This window comes from Paramacrobiotus metropolitanus, unplaced genomic scaffold (assembly GCF_019649055.1).
Source record: "Paramacrobiotus metropolitanus isolate TYO unplaced genomic scaffold, Prichtersi_v1.0 Parri_scaffold0000222, whole genome shotgun sequence".
Lineage (NCBI taxonomy): Eukaryota > Metazoa > Tardigrada > Eutardigrada > Parachela > Macrobiotidae > Paramacrobiotus > Paramacrobiotus metropolitanus.
Window position 1 is genome coordinate 59,603 of NW_026570442.1, and position 23,933 is coordinate 83,535.

The 23,933-nt window shown below is 46.7% G+C and overlaps 4 protein-coding genes and 1 long non-coding RNA gene across 7 annotated transcripts; 1 reads left to right on the forward strand and 4 right to left on the reverse strand.

Annotated features, from left to right (window-relative positions):
* Nucleotides 1-3,428: 3,428 nt before the first annotated feature.
* Nucleotides 3,429-4,309, reverse strand: LOC129601236 (uncharacterized). The gene is made up of 2 exons (XM_055499991.1): nucleotides 3,968-4,309; nucleotides 3,429-3,885 (listed from the first exon to the last, which is right to left on the reverse strand). The coding sequence occupies exons 1-2, from the start codon at nucleotides 4,307-4,309 to the stop codon at nucleotides 3,661-3,663; spliced, it is 567 nt and encodes a 188-aa protein (XP_055355966.1). The 3' UTR covers nucleotides 3,429-3,660.
* An 829-nt stretch (nucleotides 4,310-5,138) lies between these two features.
* On the reverse strand, nucleotides 5,139-5,955 carry LOC129601237 (uncharacterized). Its single transcript, XM_055499992.1, has 2 exons — nucleotides 5,392-5,955; nucleotides 5,139-5,330 (listed from the first exon to the last, which is right to left on the reverse strand). Exons 1-2 carry the CDS (start codon nucleotides 5,953-5,955, stop codon nucleotides 5,139-5,141), a joined length of 756 nt encoding a protein of 251 aa, XP_055355967.1.
* A 3,945-nt stretch (nucleotides 5,956-9,900) lies between these two features.
* LOC129601241 (uncharacterized) lies at nucleotides 9,901-13,246 on the reverse strand. Of its 3 annotated transcripts, XM_055499997.1 has the most exons (5): nucleotides 13,162-13,246; nucleotides 12,988-13,054; nucleotides 11,933-12,262; nucleotides 10,572-11,447; nucleotides 9,901-10,480 (listed from the first exon to the last, which is right to left on the reverse strand). In XM_055499997.1, exons 4-5 carry the CDS (start codon nucleotides 11,437-11,439, stop codon nucleotides 9,990-9,992), a joined length of 1,359 nt encoding a protein of 452 aa, XP_055355972.1. In that variant the 5' UTR covers nucleotides 11,440-11,447; nucleotides 11,933-12,262; nucleotides 12,988-13,054; nucleotides 13,162-13,246; the 3' UTR covers nucleotides 9,901-9,989. The 3 variants fall into 3 exon arrangements, with proteins under 3 accessions (XP_055355972.1, XP_055355971.1, XP_055355973.1); XM_055499996.1 differs by lacking the exon at nucleotides 13,162-13,246 and having other exon boundaries at nucleotides 12,988-13,118; XM_055499998.1 differs by lacking the exon at nucleotides 13,162-13,246 and having other exon boundaries at nucleotides 10,572-11,450; nucleotides 12,988-13,118.
* Nucleotides 13,247-13,784: 538 nt separating this feature from the next.
* On the reverse strand, nucleotides 13,785-17,352 carry LOC129601243 (uncharacterized). Its single transcript, XR_008692198.1, has 3 exons — nucleotides 17,240-17,352; nucleotides 15,766-15,927; nucleotides 13,785-13,866 (listed from the first exon to the last, which is right to left on the reverse strand). It is a non-coding gene; the product is annotated as an uncharacterized LOC129601243 (long non-coding RNA).
* Nucleotides 17,353-23,248: 5,896 nt separating this feature from the next.
* Nucleotides 23,249-23,579, forward strand: LOC129601238 (28S ribosomal protein S12, mitochondrial-like). The gene has a single exon (XM_055499993.1). The coding sequence runs from the start codon at nucleotides 23,249-23,251 to the stop codon at nucleotides 23,540-23,542; it is 294 nt and encodes a 97-aa protein (XP_055355968.1). The 3' UTR covers nucleotides 23,543-23,579.
* The last annotated feature ends 354 nt before the right edge of the window (nucleotides 23,580-23,933 follow it).

A 23,933-nucleotide genomic window follows, 5' to 3' on the forward strand; every position in this document is an offset into this window, starting at 1 on the left:
CTCTCGTTCCCGTGAAGCATATCGGGAAACAGGGTCATTTAAACGCTAATGCCCGGGCTGTACGCAATAAGTGTGTAAAGAAGAAGATAAAGAAGAAGGCAAAGAAAAGCGACAAGAAGAAGAAAAAGCAGAAGAAGAGCGAGAGCGAAAGAATGAAAAAGGTCAGGATTAAAAGCAGCTCACGCTCAGGAAATACGCAGCGAAAAATAAAAAAGAAGGGGAAAAATGATAGTAGCAATGAAAGAATGACTGTAGAGGATGAAGAAATTCTAGTTTAATTTCTACATTTTTCGTGTTGTTCAAGCTTTTTTTCTGTGTGTATTAACAAATAAAGTGCCTTATTCCTGTAAGGGAAAACGATATAGCGTAACAACACATTTATTTATTCACTCGTTCATTCTCCGAGGTCGCCGTCAAATTCGTCATCATCATCATCATCAATTAACAGAGCACTTTCGTTTACGTTGTCATCATAGTCAGTATTATTTTTTTCACTACGACCACCACGAGCTTTACTACCCACACCACGTTCACGTACATCACCCGTACAAGTGCGCATAAATTTTCTTGCGGCAGCCTTAGCAAGGCTATTAATGCTTCTTTTTTTCGTGGAGTTGCCGCCATCTCCGCTTCCGCTGCTTTTGCTCACAAAGGCTTTATTGGTGCTACTACGTAAAGATGAGGCCGGCAGGGCCATTGGTCGGATAAACGCGTTGGATTTCTCCCACTCACTGACACGGGCTGTTAGAGTTTTCACCGCGGCCAAAAATTCAGGAAGGTAGGCGGTGGGAAAATAGAATCCGCAGCGAGTCGCAGCATATGAATCATCCTGTGGAATGTGTTTGATCAGGCGGAGATCGATACGGGGCTCGTGCGGTTGATAGAGGCTTAAACTGAGCATGACGGATGTCGGCTTGTGCTGAAATTCAGAAAATAAACTCATAATTCTTATATTCACCCAGGGCAGCACGTGAAATTTAACTATATGTACATATAGATGTACTGCTTAAAACTTGAGGCTCATCTACGGCAAAGGCACTGCTGCGATTATATTCAACGGGAAACAGAATAATATCAAGCCTTGTCGCTCCTGCCTGAAATGTTGACGGCAAAGCCGTGATATTCAGCCGATACGCAGGTAGTATAAAATTATTGCCATTGCGCCGGACATAGGCTAATATCTCTCCGAAAACCCGGTTAAGATCAAAAACACCGCGAATAAGTAATGCCCGTGAACTCTTTAACAAGGGCAACGTATCGTTAATGAACTGACCTATAAGAACCCCTTTTTCGTTCAAAACTGTCCCTGTACGGTTAGCTAAAGTGCTGACGGTAACCTGATTGCGCGTCAGCATACAAATTGTTGTAATTTGTGCAATTAAAATTAAAAACAGGAGAGCTTTGCCATTATATTGGCGCCAGTAGGTCAAGATGTATTCGTGAAAGGTCATTTTAACTTTGCTCACAAAGGATTTGACAAACTACCCAAAATTTTCTTTACACAACACTTATATATACATATATATAGTTGGCTGACTGGTACTTACAATTAAGATAAAGGGGCTGTTCTTCACAAGTCTGGCATACTCCGTGTCTACGGCATTTTTCTCCGTGTATATTTCCACGTTGTTTGATAATGTAGGCACCATGATGATGAGGATGACCGTAAACTGGCAACTGATTCTGCGAGAGCAGATTTACACAACCGCTTGCTTTGGCTTTTATCTGCCAGTGCCATGACTCATACAGTAGTGCAGATGGCAATGATATCATCAGCGGCACCGGTCTCATCACGCAAGGATGAGAGGCGGTCCGTCGGCAAACTTTCACCGCTGCCCACTATACCTCCCTTCCACGCCCAGTATAATGTAGGTCAGAATAACAACAAGCAGGAGTGTGTGTGTGTGTGTGTGTGTGTGCGTTATATAAAAGGACACCGTAATAGCCGGGAAAGTCGAAAAATCATCATTTATTTCATGTGGTCACAAATGTCTGCCGCTACACAGTTATATGGAAGTTTTGAAGCCGGCGTTTATACGGAAAGTGATGATGGACTATATCGTTTAATCTGCTCAGAGCATTTTCACCCACATTCGATTCAGTCTCTTAAAAAACAGGGATTTCGACCCGTCAACATCAGCGAGGCGTATTTCTGCTTGTTCTGCAATCGGATAGATGTAACACTGGCTGGCAAAGCAGACCCTCTTGAGTATCATCTACGGTGCACACCCTGGTGCGCTGAGATACGAAAACGCTTCAAGGAACAGGAAAAGCCCGATCCGACCGACCAAGTGGGCCAAATATTGACAGTGGCCTGCCCTTTTGATTTTGCAAACGCGCAACTTTATGAAAGGCTGAGATCTTTCAAGAATTGGCCTTGCCAGCTACTGCAAACACCCCTGGATTTAGCCCGCGCAGGATTTGCTTACACGGGTACAGGGGACGGGGTGGAGTGTTTTAATTGCGGTCTGCATGTCAGTCAGTGGACACCTGACGATGTGCCATGGCAGCTACATACACGAGATGCCCCTGGCTGTTTGTATATCGCTACCTGCCTTAGCGAAATCGTGCGTGATCGGGATAAAGAGCTCTCTGGTCTTACTCTCCGTCCTCAGCGTCATCAGCAGCCTGGTAATAAAGTAAATGGAAAGCTCAATAATAGCAACAACAACAACAACACCAACAACAACACCGACAACAACCAAACTAGCGGCGCAGAAACAACTGCATTCGTGACGGTTTATGATGACAACTTTTTCGACCAAGGTATTCGGGCTTTTGTGGTTTCACGAGCTTTGAAATATGGATTTAGTGTGGAGGAAATACGGAAAGCCGTCGCCAGCGTCAAGCGGATAAATCCACCTGAAGCTGAAATCACTCTGTACACACTGCTCAGCCATTTGGCGGCGAGGCGCATTAAGTGTGAGCAAAATAAGCGCCGCTACTGTCAACTGCACTGCTCTCGCTGCAGTAAATACACACAACATCGCTCTGGACCACGGAACCGAGTCCTAAAAGATGGAAGTGATTCTGTGCAAATCAGCGAGTCCGTTTCTGTTGAATACAGTGAGTCTCTTTCGGGATCCCGAATTGATTACTTTGAATGTACAGAGTGTTGCCTGCATAATGAATGATTGACCGTGCAGTTGTTTTAACGTCTTGTTGTTAACAAGCTTTGGCTAATTACACTTATACTTTGAACAAATTGCCTCGGGCTGTACGTGTCGTCAAATTCATAATGTGGCATGTGTAAAAAAAGCGATAAAACGGTGTATAAAGCCAGCAACCCTGCGCTTTTTATCGCAATCATCTCATACTTATTCTAGTCAAAGAAACAACAACAAAAGACTGCAGCAACAACTGTAAAAGCTCCACATTATCCAGTATACCAAGGAATTCGAAAACATGAAAACGTTTCCCCTCTTCAAAACCCAGCGTACGCCGACTCATACAGACATGCTTAACATAAACGCAAAAAGAATTTGCTGTATCACAAAATTTTTATCCTGTCACGGTTACGTCAACAAAAACAAACAGCAACCGCGAAACGATTCGCCTACTAAACAAACGGTTCTATAGGGCAGAACTACTAAATCAGTCGCTTTCCGGCCTATCACTGTAGACGCTGGCGCCACTTGCTTTGCAGTCCGCAATAACCTTTCAAGTCCCCTGCTTTTCCGCAACAACGATGGCGGCGGGAATGCCCACCGTTGGCATGAAGTGCTCCTCATAGCCCGCCTGTTTCGCAATGCAAGCCAGATAGTGATCTTCTATGGTGTGCAACACGCGCACCGGCTTCTCCGTAGCAGAGGATGGCGTGTTGATTGGCAAGAACAGATAATGTTTCTTGCCGGGCCGACGTTCAGTGCGTATCAGAACTTCGACCTGTAAAGTAAACATTGTTTGTTTGGTAAAAATACATTTATACGCTTTCCGTGAAACTTATTCCTCAAATTTTGAAACTCACCTCTCCTGCCGAATATCCTTCCCAATTTTCCGGCTGATTTCCCTGAAAGAAACCCCGATAAGAGCAGATGGGCCGCTGCAGGGCGGTAGCCAGACCGAAGAGATGAATTGCACTGCCGTTTGATTTCTGCGAAACCTCTGCTGCAACTACTGCTGTGCGGAAAACGACCTCCAGTAGACCGACACTTTTATCCTTCACCAGTGAGCGCACGTGAGGGAGGAAGTCAGTGAAATGCGTTGCGAGCGCATCCACAGTAGCAAGGCGCAGGAGTAGGTGGAATTTGTCTTCCGAAAAAAGGACAGACGATAAGGCTTGGAAAAGACTGTGACCAACTGCTGGCATGTCGCGAATCGTGAAGTAATTTTGGAACACGGCGTAGAAATCATCAGATGTGGTTGAGTCCACAGCACTGGAGCACGGAATCTCGGTAACGCGGATAAACTCGCGAAGATGTCGCAGAAGAGTGTTATGTTCGGCAAGAATCTACAAGTGTATCAGTTAGTAGTTAAGTAAGAGAAAGAGCCAGTAGATGCAGACAGGTCTTTATTGTAAAATTGCTACAAACCTTTTTCAAGACTCCGATTGCCGCCGCATCTTCGTCCTTGCGCATGGAAGACTTTCTTAGCGCTCCCCGTATGGTGGTCAAAAGCGCCCGCACTTGATGCGCGTCCGGTGGTTTACACATCTTAAATTATGCAAAACTTAAAACAAAACTGTTGGTGCAGTAAGAAGGGAGAGAGAGTCCTTACCAAAATTCGTCTGTTGTTTTGCTCTGCGACAATGAAACGGCTACTGTCGTACGAGAAAAACGACTTCCACACGTGAAAAATTGCAATTGTCTGTTCAGGGGTGATTTGGAGTTTGTCGTGGGTTCGGTGTTCTGAATCCTTCGGGACGTATCTTTCAATATACTGCCCATTAGTGAGATCAATATTCGATCCGTCCACCTTCTCTTCGAGTTCATAAACGGCGCGATGTTCCCGTAGAAATCCAAAACTTTGAATGGTGGCAAGAGGTGATTCGGAATTTGGGAAGTTAAGGACCCGCACAACTTCCGGCCGAATGCTCCGAACTGGCACAAGGGAAAACTTGCCAATAAACAAGTCCTGAGCTTCAATCTGAAAACCAGGAATTTTTTGTCAATGCTAAATTCAGGTTGAAGTAGGTGTTATTAGTACTTAACCAGTAGGTTGTTGTTCAACTGAATGCTGGCGGCTACTTTGATTGCTGTGTGTTCCAAGATCTCCACACACTCTGTCCGTTTCACACGAGTTGGCGGGTGCACTTCGGTAAACGGCTGAGCATTGCTGTCCTGTAGACACCGGCCGAGGTCTTGCAGCATCACGCGATGACGAGCCGTGGACTAAACAGTACAACAAAGTCACCATTTTAATCGATTTTCGAAAAAACAGTCCCCAGCTTACCGGGTCATCAGCATCGTCGTCCAAAATTATGACATCTGGATCAGCCGATGAAGCTCGTTCCAGCTCCAGATCAGAAATGAAAGCAGACGCTGCCTTCTTTCCTTTTCCTTTGGGTGCCCGCGAGGGATGGTAGTCTTCATCGTCGTCATCACTGCTGCCTTCCGATTCAAAGCTGGCAAGGTCAGCGTCACCATTCTCCTCGTTGTCTGTGGTGTCCTTCTTGCCCTTGGATTCTTTGTCCTCTTCGTCGTCGTCGAAAACTTCATTGCCGCCATCATCTCCTCCGTCTGCTTCATCATCATCGTCTTTGTCTTCTACGACAACCTCTGAATCCAGTTGGTGGTGGCCTATCGTCCGTCCTGGGTCCACATCTTTCAACGTTGTAGTCGACACTTCCGATGATTCAGGTAGGTCTTCTCCCGTGTCAACCGCTGCCGATAAACCAGTATCATCCGAAGACTCCGGACCAGTAACTGTGCCGTGCTGAGTCAAGTCGACCGTCTGCGGAGGATCCAGTTCAGTTGGCGTTTCACTCTGCTGCTCGCCGTTATCAACAGATGCCATTGTCAGTGTGCGTGCTTCAGTCGCCACCGTCTTGCTGGACTCCTGGGCGAAATCCGATGTGGCAGCCACTACAGACGATTCGGACAGGTCTTCCGCCGTGTCAACCGCTGCAGGTAGGTCGGGGGAGCCAGACGCTGAAGACCGGTCAACACCTTGATCCAGAAAAGGGGAATCGGGAGGCGTGATCGGTTCCGTTACGGTAGTCGCAGGCTCGGGCTCGATCGGTCGTGTAGTGGTACACAAAATACCTTCTGCTCCGCCAGTTTCCGAGCTCCCCAAGCTGTCGTGCGGGTGGCTGGCAGTTTCGGGTACATTAGTGGAAGAAGCGGAAGAACCGTTGCTTTCCCTGGCGGTGACTGTTTCATCCACGATGTCCGCCTTATCCGCGACTGGAGCAACCGCTGCTGGTATCGGTTGGCGGGAGTTTTGCCAGTCCTCTACCTGCAACACGCATACATCTATCAATACTCTTACGGATACTCAATTTATTCCCTCAACCTACCCTCTCTCTCCATTTTTTCACGGCACTAAACTTCTGCGGAGCGTCCTCTGGTGCACGTAGAAGAAGGCCGAGCAAATAATTGAAAAAATCGAAGAGGTCTTCCACCGTTGGAAACAGTGCATAGAACTCGGAGCGAACGTCCGGATTCGGGTCTTCAGCGCCAGTTGGCAACATATCCGCTAGTTTCATAGGTGTGATGTAGTTACCCAGGTACAAAAGCTTGTATGTACCAGTGGCCTTCGCGATTCCCATAGCTTTCCAGCCGACTTCACCCCGGGCGTACAGTTTTTCCAGCCGCTCCATACACTCTTCCGGAAGCTGGGCAACTTTGCGCATGGCACAAAAGCATTCACTCTTCCACCGATATTCTTCCTTTTTTGCAGCCTTTTCTTTGACGTTGAAAAGCATGATGAATTCGGGGTAAGTGTTCACCAGTTCCGTTAATAGGGCTTTCCGGAATGCGGGCTCAATATCCAGTTTTCCTGCGTGCACCGTGCAGAAACGCCTTGCTGGGAGGCCGGACTGTGCAGCAAAGACAGAAACAACCCGCTGATAAATCGCCCGCAAGAACTTGACACACTGCCATCCACTAGGCGCCAAGGTCGCATTGTTATGTTTCTGAGTTTGCTGGGTGAGTATCTGCTCAAGCCTAGGATTGCTGGGATTGATGACCACAATTACGGGAAAACGCTGGAAATTAAGTGGAGGTCCAGCTGTGGCAGCAAAGCGTTGAACGCCGTCTAGCAGAAAAACGTCCTGCCTGCCCGCTTTCAGCTCTTCCTTTAGCGTTTCTTTATCGACATTGGAAAATACGGCTGCGATAAAATGCCAGTCAACTCCGGTTTCCGTTTCTTTCTTTTTATCAATATCGCTTCTCAAATCCTGATAAAACCGGCATCCTTCTCTCTTACACCATGAATGTTGAAATCGAGTTTGATTCGGCTGGCTGGAATTATTCCGGTGAAAAGATGAATATCTGCCATCACCTGGGCTGCGGTTTGGGCATGAAGTAGTTGCAGCCGAGTTTCTTCGTCTTCTACGGTAAACACATCGGGGACGGAAATTGGAGCGTCCGTGATTTGGGGGCGAAGGGGCCAGTTCAGTTCAACCATTCTCATTTCATATGCTCGGGATGTGGCGTCCAGCATGTCCATGGTCTCTTTATCATCAAATCCACGGGCACTTTTGGAATATTTCATCGCCATTATTCGCTTATCGTGCGAACACTGAATGTACTTCCTTCCGTCCAGAATTTCGCCCGGATACTTTTCCGGGTCGGCAACATTAATAGCCACGGCAACGTTGGCGCCCACTTGGCCACCCCAGTGCGGCGTATTGGGGCGCAAATAGATGCCCATTCCCGCCTCCAAAATGGCATACGAAACTTCGATTTCCATCTGCCGCATACATTTGAGAACGAGCAAGAAAGCAGTCTTATGGTGATGACCGATGACTAATTGCGGACAGATGTCTCCGTATCCCATATCCTTGTAGATTTTGCCCACAACTCGCTGCAAAGTGCCTGCATGTCTTGGTGCAACACAAATGAAGTATTTCTCTGCTCCCCACAACACGAAATTAAAGGAGCTCATCCGACCATCTTCCGTGTGTTTCGGAAATCCACTGGGTCCGCCAGGGCCCATAATCAGCTCCTGTTCGTTGATCCCTGCCCGCAACTCTTTCACGCCATGGGTCTGGTCCATGATACGCACAAGGCAAACCAGACCAGACCAGTCCGGTAACTGCAAGCGTCCAAAAATTACACACAATAACGGTAAACAAAACAGGCTTCAAGTACTTACATTCGACAGCAACTTTGGGCTGAAGTGGCCGTACGTTGAAAATAATTTGTCCTTGGTCTGTCGAGTGGCTGCCATCTGAGCAAAGGCAATACATAACTCTTTGATGGGCTCGGGAAGGCCGGAATCAGCTAGCATTTCTTCCATTTCCGGCCGGACGTGAGGAACGCGCTCGTTAAGGGATGCGTACTCCTTTGCATTCATCTCAATGAATTCCGACCAGGAAACGCCGTCCGGAAGTGGTTGGGTGCTGTCAGGTGAGTCGAAATAGACAAGCGTTTTATCCACCTGCTTGATCTTTACCCTTGTGTACTGCACACGCTTCTCCTGCACGGCTCTTTTGAATTCTTCGCTTTCATGTAGGTCTTTGGGATCGTACTTGAGTTGTTCGTTTACGTCAATCTAAAGCACAGACAACACGGTTTTCCAGAATAATGTTGCGAAAATGCTGCCGCTGCAGGACCAGAGCTTTAGCTTACCACAACGCCGTACCAATCGTCTCCCAAAACATAATGCACGTCCCTCATGAAATTGCTGCAATCTGCCCCACAGTTCTCGCGGCTTATCGGGTATCTGACTACGGGAAGCGGTCGCACAAACGGATCTGCATCCCAACCTGGCTTTGGAGGAACCTGTATTGCAGATATGGGATTTTAAATATTGAAAAATAATCTCTGCAAATTAAAGTCATCATACCAGCATCGTTTGTCGCAACCTCTCCACTTCTTCTTCAGGCACAGGTGGGCGAGTTGGCCGCCGATGCGGCGTGGCAGGAGGATCTTCGGTCGCCATTATTGGTTCGGTGATAACAGTCATCGGAGTGGCGACGGAAGTTGTAATGCAGTTCGCTTGCGTACTCGTGACCAGCGGAGAGCTGTCAGCAATGGAGTTACTGCTGTTAGTGTCGTTGTCAGTGTCAGTGTGGGCTATGCGCAACCTCCCCTCGGACTCCTCATCTTCAGCGTCGGATTCGGCTGTCTCGCCTTGGTTAGTCGCGAGTGTCGCTCCAGGAGCAGCGATGAGAGCGCCGCTGGCGGAACTGTCTGCGGTAGCGTGCCCGGCGGACGTCGAAGGAGAAGCCAAGGGCATCAGAGCAGAGGCGAGTCCGACGTCAGCTGTTTCCTGACCAGCTGGCTATATTAAGATAGGTCAGAAGTTATTATCTAGATAAACGCGTCAACGCAAGAAGCGCGGGATTACATGAGAGCCGGCAGTGCGGAGGCTTCGCCTCGTTGCGTTTTCCAGACATTCCAGAAGCTCACTGACAGGGGTTTCCGGTGCACAAGGAACAAGCGCGTCACCCGCAGTGGCAACACGGAACCGTTTCCCTTCAGCTCTGAAATTCAGTTCCTCCCGCTGTCGGAATGGCAGACAAATTGCCTCACTCCTACCGCCGCTATGCGGGCGCTTGCGCGCAGGCATCTGCATATAGAAGAACAGAATGCGTTTTCCGAACTGCGTTTGGATGAGCAGATATTAACACAGCGACTAGTTGTATTATTATTGTCGGGTCATCGATTGAATGTGCAATTCCTGCGTTATTTATTATTACACTTCATACTTCCACGGTATGAGAATAATTATTGCTGCTTATTGCCGCGTTATTATTATTATTATTAGTTCACATTTCAGAACAGCCTCCGCACCACTCCAGCCACACATCCATACAAATTCATAGTAGTTAGAAATATAAAGTAGCAGTTAGAAACAACTAACAAAATTGCCAAATACTGTTACAGAGACAACCAGAAACTCATCAACTCCACTCTATGGCGAGATCGCAAGTAGCGATCCAGGCTGCCGTTCGGCTTCAGCCAGCGCCGAGCCAGCTGGACGGCCTTATACAGCTTCTTATCAGCAGCCCGTTCATCGCGACGTTTCACGCTGCGTTTCTTGTGGACGATCACATTACGAGCCCTATTCCGCGCTTTCTTGGCCTCCTTTTCCTGCTGTGCGCGCTTCACCAGTACATACTCCTTCTCGATCTTCTCCATGGCCTTCAGTCCCTGCTTCACCTGCCCCTCCAGCTTGGACAGCCTGCACGTGCTCTCCTGGACGTGCCGCTCGGTGTACTGCTTGATGTGCCGCGCTGACACGCCCATTTCTTCCTGGCATCGACGCTCCCTAGCAGCTCCCCTGCTCTCGTACGTGTCCAGGGTGGCGGTCAGGACGCCGATAGCATGTCGGTTCTGATGCAAGTAATCATCAGCCGCACGCTGGCGTTCTGCAAAATAAACACAATTTAACAGCATGTAATAATTGACCTAAACCACCGCATAACCGCCACGAGACAGCTACACGCGCTATCAGCATACCTTCTACGGCCCACGTCATGGCGTCTGCCAGGGCAGTAAAGAATGCCCGGTACATGGTCGGAGAATACTCCCAATGCAGCCCATCGGCTCGCATGGTCACGTCATCCACGGGAACACGGACGGTGCGCCAGATAGTTCGGCGGGATGAGCTGTTCTTATAACAGAACCTATCCAGCTCGCTGTTGACTTCCCGGACAGCATGATCACATTCGCGCAGGTGCCGATTGTATTCCGGCACCGGGTTGTGAAAGCGATTATCCCGCTCGTAGAACGGCAGTCGGACGAGGAAGACTTCATCGCACCACTCCTCGATACTGCGCTGGTGGCCATGAATGGCATCCATCACCCGCTCCACAACCCGGGCCGCTGATCCGGTCGCTCCGCGTTTCAGGTAGTCGGAGAGATCGTTCGTCCCGGCCACCAGAACCAGCCGCTTTTTCGACACTCCGGACGGTCTCGGCGGCCACTTGCGAGCATTATCATCGTCTCGGCGGCTGATACCGTACGCTTCCTCGATGTGGTTGCCGACCAGCTTCAGCAATTGGCGCACCGACGCGCCGCTGAGAGAGACCACAAACACCTCCCCGTCATGGAGAGTTTTGAAAATGCGGCCGTAGTTGGAGCGGGGATCACGAAAACCGCGTAAACGGCTATCCTCTTGGCGCTCCGGATCTCGATCCGAGCACAGGAGAACTGGAGGGCCTTGAGAATCCGTGGGGACAATCGTACGGGAATTACGGAAGCTTCCCTTGTGGTCCTCAACCGGATCATGTCCCCGCTGCAGGGAACGTGGGCGAAGCTGGTAAAAGGGCTCCGGCAGATCCCCCGGCGGCATAACAAACGACGGTCGCACCACTGTGGACGCCATGCGGACAGCTGCTGAAAGGCAACAATTAGTAGCGCACTCCTACAAAATGCCACGTAGACTTTACGTTCGCCCGATGCCCGACAATACGCCATATCTGAATTCTAATTATTATTTTCATAAAGTCTTATTAACCTTCTAACGATGGTAAGCCGCCTAGCACTTTTTTCCGGCTGCTGCCAGCTGTAACATAACTGTATTAGCAAAAACGAAGACTTCGTAAACTGCGAGGGCGGCACGAATATTTGTAAATTATTACAGCTTAATATCTGATTCAGATAAATCGTATTGTTAACGATGAACTAAAAATAAGATGATTGCATATAAAAATCAAAATACCATATAAATGATAAAGTAATGTTTGGCAAACAATAATTATGTAGAAAGAAATTTATAATTTATAAATTGAGCGTTTCGATAGTTGGGCAGAAATTATGAAATCAAGTTGATCTTAAAAACCACCAAAAATTAAATCAAAACTATAACCGCCATTTACCTTTTGAGTTTACCCTGCGTTTAAGTCAGACCGACACCACGCAGCACGCGACAGACTAAAGCTATAAGCCCTGGTCGGTGTCGCGAATGGTCAGTGCTAGAGCTGTTGCACAGCCCTGGCAGTCTGAACCAGTCTTGAGAGCCGGAGGAGGAGCGGACAGGATACGCGCTGATGCCACAACGCCACGGGTTTCGGTGGCCGACAGAGGTGGGAGGCTCACACGGAAATCGCTCGGTATCCGATCGCCAACAGGTGATGCAGGCAACAATCCAGGAAATGGTGAACGATGACAAAAAGAAATATCGGTGGCCGCTGCTTCGCGCGCAAATGCTGCAAAGATAAAGCATTTATTGCAGGTACGAATATAAACTACGATTTCCTGCTCGGAGCTACTGAGCGATAGTACAAATTCGTGGCACGATAATATGTAAATTAAATCAAATGAAGTATCTCATTCCGTATTTTTCAAACTTAGAGCGATAATATTCGTGCATAAAAATCAGCCGTAAAGCGCGGCGGAAATACGGCACAAAATTCAAATGAATGACTTTTTAAAATTTATAGTTGATTGGAGAACAATCTACACACACCACTAAATAATTTAAAAATAATTCACACAAAGGTCTTAACAAATTCTGCTAATAGCTAAACCTATTGCGACGGCATTAATTTAACTTCTTAGCTTCAAGGATTCAAGAGAATATTTTTTAAAATCTATTTGCAGCGCAGGCAGTTAGTTCAGTCCAACTATTCGACCTACTTTTAAACTTTTATCACTGTTTACACGGAGAGGACATAATTCGTGTATGTGACTAATACAGGATTTGAAATACTGTACGCTGCACAACATAATAATAAAATGATTAATAAAATGAAAAGACGTTGTACAGTGGCCGGACAAATAGATGGCAAACTATTTTCAATTTACGCAAGAACAATCGACAAAAATGCCGTCCGATAACTTTAATCCATATTCCCGACAGACAACAGTTACAGTACGTTTAACCACAAACTATAATAACTCATAATAATAATACAATTAATAATTCACGCACCTGCAGAGACTTTGTTTCCAGAGTTGAGGGATGATTATAGAAACAACCAGGGACGATAATCTTCAATCTGTAAATTAAAAACGGTGGTTATCACAAGAAACAGGCATAAGCTAATTGGCGAGTAAATGCTGAACGGGCCAAATGGCATACTTAATCTGATTCAAAAGTACAAACCTTTGAGACGATAATTCTGCGTTAGTTTTGCTAAAGATCCACAATAACAGTGAGATAAGAGGTTGGGTTCTCCAAATGTTTGCCGTTGAAAATATAGCGGAAAACTCATCTGCATACTGTAATTATGCTGCACGTTACATATGCAAAATGCATGGCAACCAGTGTGCGCGCAAGCCAATCCGCGTGTGCAGAAGCATAACTGTGTGCTACTGTAGGCCACGCCCCCGCACGCCGCGCCGTGCGCGAGTAGTGTGGCGAAGCTGACCAGGGGTCAGTGTGAATGCGTGGACCGTCCGCAGGGGGCCGTGGGCGACGCCAACGGCACCAGAATGGGTACTATTCATCACCCGTGCGAAGCAACGTCGGCGGACTCTGTTCTTTCTGTTGTTCCTTCGTTAAGCGACGTTCGGTGGGAAACGCCAGTGTCGGCTTCACTGTGGCATTCTGGTACATGAACAAGCTCAGCAGTTCCCCTTCCGTCAACAATCCGCTCTGCAACACAACAGCAAAGAAATTATACAAAATTTAAAATTGCATATCTGAAACAGAAACGCCATTTAACTTACCTTGTCCGGACCATCCGCCAGTTCCGTGTTATTCAACAGCGGAAACCACACATGGAACAACGCGTTTCCCAGCATATGACGGCGATTGGCCGCAGTCGAAGCGTCCACGGTGATACTAGCGCAGGCCGCGGTTCCCCAGCTAAAACAACAACATCAATAATAATCTGTATCGGTAAGACGTTCTGTATCGGTAAGAGGTTGGACGAAGTTTATTTGGATAGTCTCGGTACTTTCAGGAAGTGTGTACCGGGAGGCCGAACAAAATGTCACCCTGGTTTACAAAGGTGTATTGGACCAATCCGCTAATTGATTGACATGATTTTAGTTTTATTCGAAAGAGCATTTTTCATGACACAAGAAAGTTAAGTTAAACCAACAATACGAGGACATTTGGGTGCTGTGAACATACCCTTCACAATTAGGGTGCGATGAACACCCGGGCACTAATTTTACGGGAAATTTTATTTTGACAAAAATGTTATATCCAAGTATTTACACCGTCTGTTTCGACAAATTACGGGCCACAAAAAATTACTGTATCTTCTAACCACTTTTTAGAAGATCATACTGCTTCACAATTTAAAGTCACAGAACAAGCGTTGCGAGTTGCAGAGCAGTCGGATGTTCATTGCACCCTAATCTTAGAGGGTATGTTCACAGCACCCAGATGTCCTTGTATAAAAGAGCTTCCTTTTTTCCTGAAATATTTTGCAGAAATGGGTGGATTTGAGTGATGTCCTAGAAACAAAAATTCAAATTTCTTTATTTTCAAATTTGAATTGTAGATATTTAACCAAGTACGCTATTGTTTATGAGGTTAGTATTTCAGAAAGAGGGATTGTTCCTGGTTTTTCTACTGTAAAGAATAAAAACATTCTAGTGACCTTGGCTGGCCAACGAGCGAAAGGTTTGGTACTCCTTACATTTGATCTTCATGAAACGGGGTGGCGGACGTTTTGAAAACAATTTGCAGACCATTACTTCGAATGCAGTCCTGGTTCACACCCGTGTTTGAAAGGGTACTCACCCACCCACAGTTTCCAGTTGCCCCAGCGCTCTTTATTGCACCCAGTACTGAACAAAAAATTGTAACTAAAATACTTAAAAAAACAGATGAAAAAAATCGTAATTTTTCCGAACTGTCGAAAAGGTTGCTTAGTGCATAGCTCATCCAGTGCATGCACCATCCCAACAAATTTTTCCCGACTGAAAGACGAAATCTTACTCTAAATAAAACATTTTAAAAACTTAAGATATTACGCAAGGACAATAACTGAGGCGAAATTTTGAACTTTGCGAGCTGGGACACTAAAACTTTTGACACGATTTCACTTGGCGCCATTGTTAACGAGAGATATCAGCTTTTCAAAAGAATGTTTTATTGGGTTTAGTAGCTTAAGAAATTGTCTATCGAATGAGTCTACTTTGTTTAAATTGCGTTTAGTAGTTCGCACGGGGCGAAACAAATGCGGAGGGTGACATTTTGTTCGGCCACCCGGTATAATGATATAGAGGATAGTGACAAAAACAGTGTACGGATTAGTCAAAAGGGTGCTTCCTACAATGTACCGTGTTTTCTGACTTTCCTCGATAGCGGTGGCATCTTTTTACTCTGCTATTGCTATGTAATGCATATGCACCTGCACAAGCTGCAGATATTATTTAGCTTATGATTGTGCTACCATATACAATTATTAAAGAGGCTTTTAAAAAACAGCTGTGTAATTAACTGGGGTAAATGCAACTGTGTTTTTACTCCGGAAGCAAATGTGTTTGGAAAAAGAACATTAAAAAATAAAATTCACAAAAAAATGTCCATCGTAAGTAAAAATACATAAACTTTTGAAAGCGAACAGTAAGAGTGCGCTTGTGCGCTAAAAGTAGGGCAAAAAAGATGCAACAGTTGTCGAGAAAAGTGTCACAGCCTTTATTCCCAAAGAAGGTCTTCACCATTTTACAGTATTGTTCTCACAAGTAAAAGAAATTCAACAACGAAAATAAGTAGACAACAATACAACAAATACTATAAATTCTGTACCGTTCAACAGCCAAGTAAATCAATCACACGCTCCTCCGCCAGCAGTGTCTTGCGCTGCAGAATACGTTGCAGTGTTTCCTGTGTGATGCCATCGAATTGGTCGTGGTGATCCACCAACGCCAGACACTCGTGCACGATGTTGTCAGCATGCCAGAACACAGCCTAGGGTTGAAATCAGGCTTTCACCATTTCACATTTCACTTTTCATTTCACTTTCATTTCACAATCACGCGGACCCTCGCGTGAAACGTGAAAGTGAAATGAAATGAAACGTGAAATGCATGAAATGGTGAAATCGTGAAATCGCTTGAAATGCATCAGAAGCGGACGAAACTAGAGCGATTCCCTATATTTCTTGCAACGAAAATGTTCACACCGTTGTATTTTTTTGTGTGACCGCTTCTAATTCGATTCCCTGCATTAAACAGCACTGCGCGTAAGCATTAATGTTGCAACTGGAAGAGAAGAAAACGTTGTTCGTACGCTTTTAGTGCAGGTAATTTCAGAAATCTAAATGCATAGCTAGCCAAAACGCCTAAGATTAAATTCTACTCTTCTTCCCAGTAATACTAAGAGTTCGGCTAATTAAAGAAAACTATTCGTGCCAAGGTAGAAGAATTCGGTTTGTCAAACTGGGATCTCGTACAGCTGATAAGAAAGAAATAATCTTTAAAAGTGTTTACAGTGCAATTAAGATCAAATGCAAATAATGAAATTTCTCGGCTACTTACAGCTGGACCTCGCACGGACAAGCTCAAAAGGCGCGCCGCGCGCCCAAATACGACTAGTATCTAACTCGAAAGAAATTCCGTGCCGCAGACGCTACTGCGCTGTTTTTTTGAATCGAAATGAACATTTTCTTTGTACGCCTTGTTCTTATACACGGATTACCATTTTCAAACTTCTACTCCTAATTTTAGTTTTAAACAGTTTTATCTTATTCTGTAGTAAAAACAAAAGCAAATTGCACAATCTTTTTGCACTTACTGTATAGTCTGTACTGAATAATAAATTTAGTAATCCACTTACAACGAATTTTTTTGAAATATTAAACTTCTACTAGTACCGTGCAGTTGCAGTATTAAGTAATATTTTAACTGCTATCGGCTGTTTGCAACCCTAATAAAAGCCAAAATAATCTATTTAAATTTAATTTTTTATTTCACGTTTCATTTCATTTCACTTCATTTCACTTTCATTTCACTTCTTTTCACAAATGGGTCTAAGCCTCGTGAATTTCAACCCTAACACAGCCTGCAGATAAAGGGAAATCCGATCACTAATTTCCGCGACTACGCTGCTTTCGATCGCTTTTTTCAAATCTTAACAAATAAAAACATTTAATTTGTTAGTTTTATAGATGACCAATTTCCCTACCTGTTTCAAAGTGGCCAGGAGAATTACCGATAATAATCCTAAATTTTTTTCTAACAGTCTAATTACCTTTTTTTCCTAATATTAGTTTCACTTTTACCTTAACATGTTGGCAAAGGCATCCGGGTGAATATCGGAGATATCTACGGCGTCCTGGCTGTTTTCGGGCACATTGCTGTAGAACATCATGCGGAACACCGGGCTGCGAATTCCCAAGACAAACCTGCGCAGTGAACAACAACGTTCAGGTGACAAACGGCACAAAAGGCAAGATAACGAGCAGCCTGGGACACGAAACGACAGTTCCAAGTTTGGCTGTGGCTGAGCCTTCGATACAGTTGTATACAGTATATAATTATATTCATTCTTACTTGTGCGCGGTGAAATCCTGCACGTCGCCAGACTGACGTCCCACGGTGAAACGGACATCACTGAGGTCCCCACTGGCGAACGCCTGCTCCACTAAGCCAGCCAGACGATTGCGACCTGTTAGCATGGCCGTCGCATGGCTCCGCCCGGCCGGTCGGAGCCTCCGATGAAGTTGCACTGGTGGACATGACTAGTTTAATTCGTCGACAGCTTTAAGTTGGATTAATCACCGCAAATATGAAGAGAAAGCTTAACAAAAAAGGCAGGTTCGGACAAAATCTGAGAAAAAATCTAATGGCAAAACGGAAAGAACAAGTCAGAAACGGAATGTAATGAATGTACTCTGTAACTGACACTGACTGCGAGACTTAAAACCGAAAAGCATGACGAAATCAAGCGTGGGCCGAAATGAGCGCGAAACGAATGTAAACAAATTGGTAACCATTGGCAAATATGTAATACTACGATCACGATGAATATCGAATGAGTAGTGCATTAGCGCTGCAACTTGTATGTGTACAAGTTACGCATGCATACATACAACTAACGTTAGAACCGCCTGAAAACTGGCTTGTGTATGGGTCGTAACGTGTTTGAGCGAGCTGGTGCGGCACGCGTGTAGGTGCCAGCTGCCTCGCATGTACATATACAAGTGGCCAATCTGACTGCCCGTTGATCTCCAAAATTTTGAAAACTTCTTCAACGGATCTTTTCGTATATCAGAAGATGAAGAAACTTTTAGTATCTAAGTAGATATTTATGAATCAAGAAAGAGCGTTTTGGTTTCTCGTAGACTTAGCATAGGCCCGTGAAAGGAGGCGGTGGCTTGCATCCTATGTTAAGTCTACGAGAAACCAAAACAGTCATAACTTTCTTGATTCGCCATAAATATCCACTTGCAAAATACCAAAAAGTTTTAAATTTAATTTTCCATCTTCTGATATGTCGACTGGGAAGATCCGTTGAGAAGCAAACGAAAAACGAGCGTTTGAAATTTCGAGGTTGACTGGCAGCTGGATCGGCTACTTGTATGTATGCATGCAAAGGGGTGGAGTTACAGGCATACACGTAAGGGCCTTACGTGGATGGATTTTTGGCACCGCCTTCACACACGCATACATCTAATTTGCGCGGCAGCGAATCGCCGCGGTGTGGGTTCGGTCATGACGTAACTTGTATAGATGGATCCTTACTTGTCGGCCATACAAGTAACCAACGCACATGGTCTAGTATTCAACTATCGATGTGAGCGAAATTCTGAATCACTTCGACCATGGAAAAAAAGAACGATTTACGTTATTTAACCACCACTATCTACGAATCCGTTATAGCTACATCTGTCATTTGGATACAAAACTTTTTCTAGTTTGACCCGAATATAATCTTACCAGCAGCTGTGGTAACACTGGCCGAATGCACGGTGTTCTCCTCATCGGATCCTCCTCCGACAGACGACTGCTGATGGTGGAGCGGCTGATACTGTACTGCGACAGCGACTTTTCTTTCCCGACGAGCCAAACACACTGCAGCTGTCCATCTGCGATCCGTACTTTTTCGCCAGCAGGGCCAGCCGTGTATGCCAATAGGTCTTGCGACTGTCCCGCACTTCGTCGGGTGTCAGACTGCTGGCCGCAGCGCCCGACACCATTTGGCCATCGCTTTTGAAGACCTGCCGCAGCAGTTGCCTGCGCCGTCGAATGCACAGGGTGCGAAACTGGGGATGCTGTGGGATACGATGCAGGCTGTAGCGGGCATCGACCGCCACGATCTGCTGAAAGGAGATGAACATGGCGCCATTCGACTATCCCAAAGTTATAGCAATATCCAGGCACAGATTCATGACGGCAAAGGCAAAGCACTCAAATGTCCAAGATCAGTCAGTCACAAAGACAGACGAGATTCACGTTCCACGGCATTTTCTGTGATGTTTCCACTGAAGTAGTTATAAAACTGATACATTACTGATTATAAAACGTTACTGATGAAAGTCGAAAGGTGGGATGCTAAGGAATCAAGGATAAGAAAAGCAAAATCACATAAAATGCCACAAATGATGACACATCCAAAAAAACGCGAATCAAAACCGTGCACGCGTCAGTTAATTTCAGATTTGTTCATTGCGTCACCTCCGTACGGCGGTTGCCCTGCAAATTTCCAACTTTGTATTTCCGATATTTCGGTTTTCTGTTTTTCCGATATTTCATAAATACGGGTACATTACATATCGAAAATAGTTAGTCACGAATTCACAGCAACAGAATCTCATTTAATGCTGCCGCTCCTTCCATTGTTCCAAGTACACAAGTGGCGTTGCCTCGCTGAATTTCCAACGATATTCGCTGGCGCAGGAACTCATGGGAACGAGGTTCACCTGTTTGGAGCTGGAGTCGTTTCCCAATTTCTTTAATTAGAGCGATGGCCGACTTTCCCCATGGTCCGAGAGTTTCGAAGGCTAAAGGCGCGAAGATGTATCTTCCCAACAGATACAAGTACAGTCGCACTTTTTTATCTTCGGCCTGTGCTGCGGCGGATCCAGCAGAAGCTGACGTGGATTTTAAGTGAGACAAGGCGACGGTATCGACACAGGTGACGTCCCACGCCAAGCACATACCGCGTTTCCAGGCGAAGGTCGTGCACCCATCCGGGCGACGATCCGACGTGTGGGATGTTCCGCGCGGCTCCAGTTTGGCAGGGATGCCCGCTGACACCAGCGCTCTGCAGACGATACTGTTCAGGCCGCCGTGACGCGGATGTCTTCCAGCAGAGAAGGAACAGGATAAGCCGTGGTGGCCATATGCATCAACGGGCTTGTGACACTTGGCGCATGAATGCGGCTCACAGATGGAAACGCCTAGTCTCAAACCGACTGAAATTTTTACCGTGTCGTCATCAAGGAGATTGCCAATGTGTGCCGAGGGCAAGGCATTCAGCCACAAGCCAGCTTCTGGCGTCGACTGAGCCAGGAGGCGGGCCCGGTTGACATCGTCGTCGCGAAAGATCTCCAAAAGTAAAGACAGTGATGCGTTGCACAGCGGAAGGTCCCATGCTCGTTGTGTCTTACGGAAGTTTTGCTCAGGTAGTTCATCAAGGCGCGCTTTTGACTTCCACAACTCGGAGGCGGCCAGGACATCTACCGAAGGATGGTCAGGAAGCAGTAGCGACACTATGCCGGATACGGAATGAATCGAAGCCAGAAAGGCTGGTAGCGCTAATTCTTCCGCCCGACGTATGCCAATACCGCCTCTGCTTACTGGTAGCGTCGCCTGCCGCCAGCACGGGTAGTCGTTGTGAGCCGTGCGTACGTTGCACAAAGTTTGGAAGCATAGCCGCGTGGTTTCATCTAGCTGATAAAGCTGTTGTGGTTGCTTCCAGGCATTGCAGCAACGCAGCATGTAAATAATTTTCGGGGCGCCTAGGCCGTTTTTCAAGAGGAAAAGAGCGTGGTGACGTGGCAAGAGCTCCAACCGCTCACATGCCGTTTTCACGGTCGAGCACTTTTCGGCCACGGCTGGGCCAATAGCATCGTCCAAAACCGGTGCACCTAACAGTAAGAAGTCGGCATCTGTGAGAATGCGAAGCCGCGGGTACATCTCCAGAAAATCTGCAACGACATCATCTCGTTCTTGCTGGGTTCCTCCGGAGATGTGAAGCTCGCACTTTGCTTCCTTCACCACTAGACCGATTTCGCGGGCTTTCAGTATAATGACTATACTCTGGCCAAAAGCGTGCGCTACAGTCGCTGGCTTACCGCCCAAGGTTCCGTCGTCCAAAAACCAGGCGTTTAAATCCGCCTTTAAAGATGCTACAAGCGGCTGGAGTGCAAGGCAGAACAGTAACGGGCCCAGTGGGTCGCCTTGTTGTACTCCAGATTCCGACGACATGATCAGCTGCTCGATGAAAAGCGAAGAATGATCCCCGTATGCACTTCGTAGAAACGCTGTGTATTCGGGTAAATGGCGTATATATGTATTGTATTCCGATATTTGTATTTCCGATATATATTACAGTTATCTGTTTCATAATTTTTCTCATTTTCAGTAGGATTTGTTTCTGTCAGTTCTTTCTTTATCATATTGTGTCGCACTTCTTCATCGAAGATCTTGTAGACAAACTAGTGAAACTACCATTCTTCAGCAAGGTGGTGGGTGGTGCCTCATAGGTGGCTGCCTTGCAGGATTTCGTTAATTGAATGAGATCTTGAGGAACCCAGCAACCATGTTAAGCAGTTAAGCACTGCGGGATGATGCATGCGCGCCTGCCAGTCCGCCGTGAAGTCCCTCTTCCATCCCGCGAGGCCTCTGAGGCTCTGCCAGGAACCCTCGTTCCGACGCGCAATATGGAGCTGATGACGGCAGTCGATCAGATCCCGTTCTGGCGGCATTCCAAGCCGTACGAGTTCATGAAATTCCAAGCCCTTCTGTCTTCCGGATAATCGGCCCTTCGAGTACGTCGATGATCCGTTCTGCCCTGTGTTTTGCACGGCTGCAAATTGGAGGTGATTATTCTACATCTTTTTCTGCAGTCCGACTGCAACCATCGTTTAAAATGGTAGCGCGATCGCCTACTTTTGCATTGGCGTTTATTAATTAACTAGTTACATGAAATTTAATGATTAACCACAAGGAATACAGGTTTCGAACAAAAAATCCGCACAACAGCAAATCTACCAATCCTGAAAACATGATAAACGAGATTAGCAGACGTCTAAAAGACAGAGCCCCCACAAGTTACGCCAACTAGGTCACTGGTTAGCGGTCGAAACGCAAAGCGTTGAATTAATAACCCCAGATCACATCGTGCGCAACAAGCAGAAACTCCATCTCCAAACTTCCACGTCCCATTCGCCAGTCCACAGAGCTCGGAAGATTCACCAGCCAGGAGGTTCATGAATATGGCCAAAGACAGTTGAATGAAATGAGCGAAGTAGCAGTGAAAATGCCAACCAGGGCAGTGAAAATGTCCACCAGGGTTCCAGAGTTCAGATCCACGGTCCCTAACTTCACCAGACCCGGAAGAAACCCGCACGGAACGCCAAAGCACTGCACTAGCTAGTTCACTGGTTAATGGTCGAAACGCAGAGCGTTGAATTACTAACCCCAGATCACATCGAGCACAGCGCCCAGAAATCCCCCACAGTCCGCCTCCGTGGCCAGCTAAATCCTCCCCGCGGCTCAAACTCCAGCCCCCGCAGGGCTCCATAGAAAAGACGAGGAAAGGGTGCGACATCAGATCAGCAGTCATGAGTAAGAGCAGTAATGAGTATCAAGGAATGGAGAGATGCGCTGGAAAGCAGTAAATGAGGCGCTCCAGTAATGATGGGTTCGTGGTGAATGAATGCGCGATATGGTTCGCCCCTGCCAATCTGGTTTGAACCAGAAATGGCAGGGCTTCTTATTTGGTCGAAAAAGCTTACCAAAAATTACTTAGACCGCAAGAAAAACAAGAACTCTAGACAATTCTGTCTAGAGAAAGAAAATTCCTTGCTTTGTGTTGACAATTCAGTGCAATTAACTAGTTATTTTTCCTGTAATTTACGCGGTTGCAGACTGGACGTTGTTGTACTGCATAGCTATTTTTCAGCCAGCAGCTGATCCCGTCCGCGCCTGCGCTAAATTTGTTTTAAATTGAGCATTGAAACTGGTATTTGTCACTACTAGTACTCTCTGTTGCAGCGAATAACCGACTACAGACGCCTCTACAAAGGCCACATCCAGCTGCCCATCCCCAAACAGAAGCGCACATGGTGGCTGGCCGGCCGGTCGCGTGCGCCAAGGCCGTGGTGATTAAGACGCTGATCAAGAAGCCGAAGAAGCCCAACTCAGCCAACCGGCGCTGCGTCCGTGTGCGGCTCAGCGTCACCGGCTCGCCGGATCGCATCGCCCATGTCCCGGGGGAGGGACACAATCTGCAGGACCACAATACTGTCATGGTGCGGAACGGGCGCTGTCAGGACCTGACCGGGGTGCTGCTGAAAGTGGTGCGCGGGAAGTGCGATTGTGCGCCCGTCAAGAAGAAGACCACCGGTGAACGTTGAGAGAAAGGCACCGTGTTTTCTCTGTAACGCATCTTAATTTTGTACGGCACTCGTTGGAATTATTTCTGCGTTGTACTTCCAAAATGCGGCAGCAGATTGTGTCCAAGCCGTTTTTCAGCTGATTGTGACATCGCAGATCTTCTTCTGCGCTTCTCCAACCACCAGTCCTACATCTATCCCTGGTATGATCGCACCAAAGGATTGTGTCGCGGACGGAAGGTGTTGAACGCCGGCATACATTTTCCGCATTTTCTGACGACCGGCCCTGCGATCCGATACGCCGATCCCGATAAGGAGGCCGTGATCTTGCATATGCGCGAAGAGTTGCTGTTTGAAAGTACCTGGCCGTGGGTGCGGTGGTTGGTGGATGAGCGATGATCGGTGTATGCTG

What these genes read in the sequence shown, in the direction of transcription:
- LOC129601236 (XM_055499991.1), bottom strand. Translation starts at nt 4,309, where the DNA reads ATGCCAGCAGTTGGTCACAGTCTTTTCCAAGCCTTATCGTCTGTCCTT. An exon ending in AAGGATATTCGGCAGGAGAG is followed by an intron (nt 3,886 to 3,967) that starts GTGAGTTTCAAA and finishes TTTACTTTACAG; the next exon opens with GTCGAAGTTCTGATACGCAC.
- LOC129601237 (XM_055499992.1), bottom strand. Translation starts at nt 5,955, where the DNA reads ATGGCATCTGTTGATAACGGCGAGCAGCAGAGTGAAACGCCAACTGAA. An exon ending in ACGACGATGCTGATGACCCG is followed by an intron (nt 5,331 to 5,391) that starts GTAAGCTGGGGA and finishes TGTACTGTTTAG; the next exon opens with TCCACGGCTCGTCATCGCGT.
- LOC129601241 (XM_055499997.1), bottom strand. Translation starts at nt 11,439, where the DNA reads ATGGCGTCCACAGTGGTGCGACCGTCGTTTGTTATGCCGCCGGGGGAT. An exon ending in CATGACGTGGGCCGTAGAAG is followed by an intron (nt 10,481 to 10,571) that starts GTATGCTGATAG and finishes TTTATTTTGCAG; the next exon opens with AACGCCAGCGTGCGGCTGAT.
- LOC129601238 (XM_055499993.1), top strand. Translation starts at nt 23,249, where the DNA reads ATGGTGGCTGGCCGGCCGGTCGCGTGCGCCAAGGCCGTGGTGATTAAG.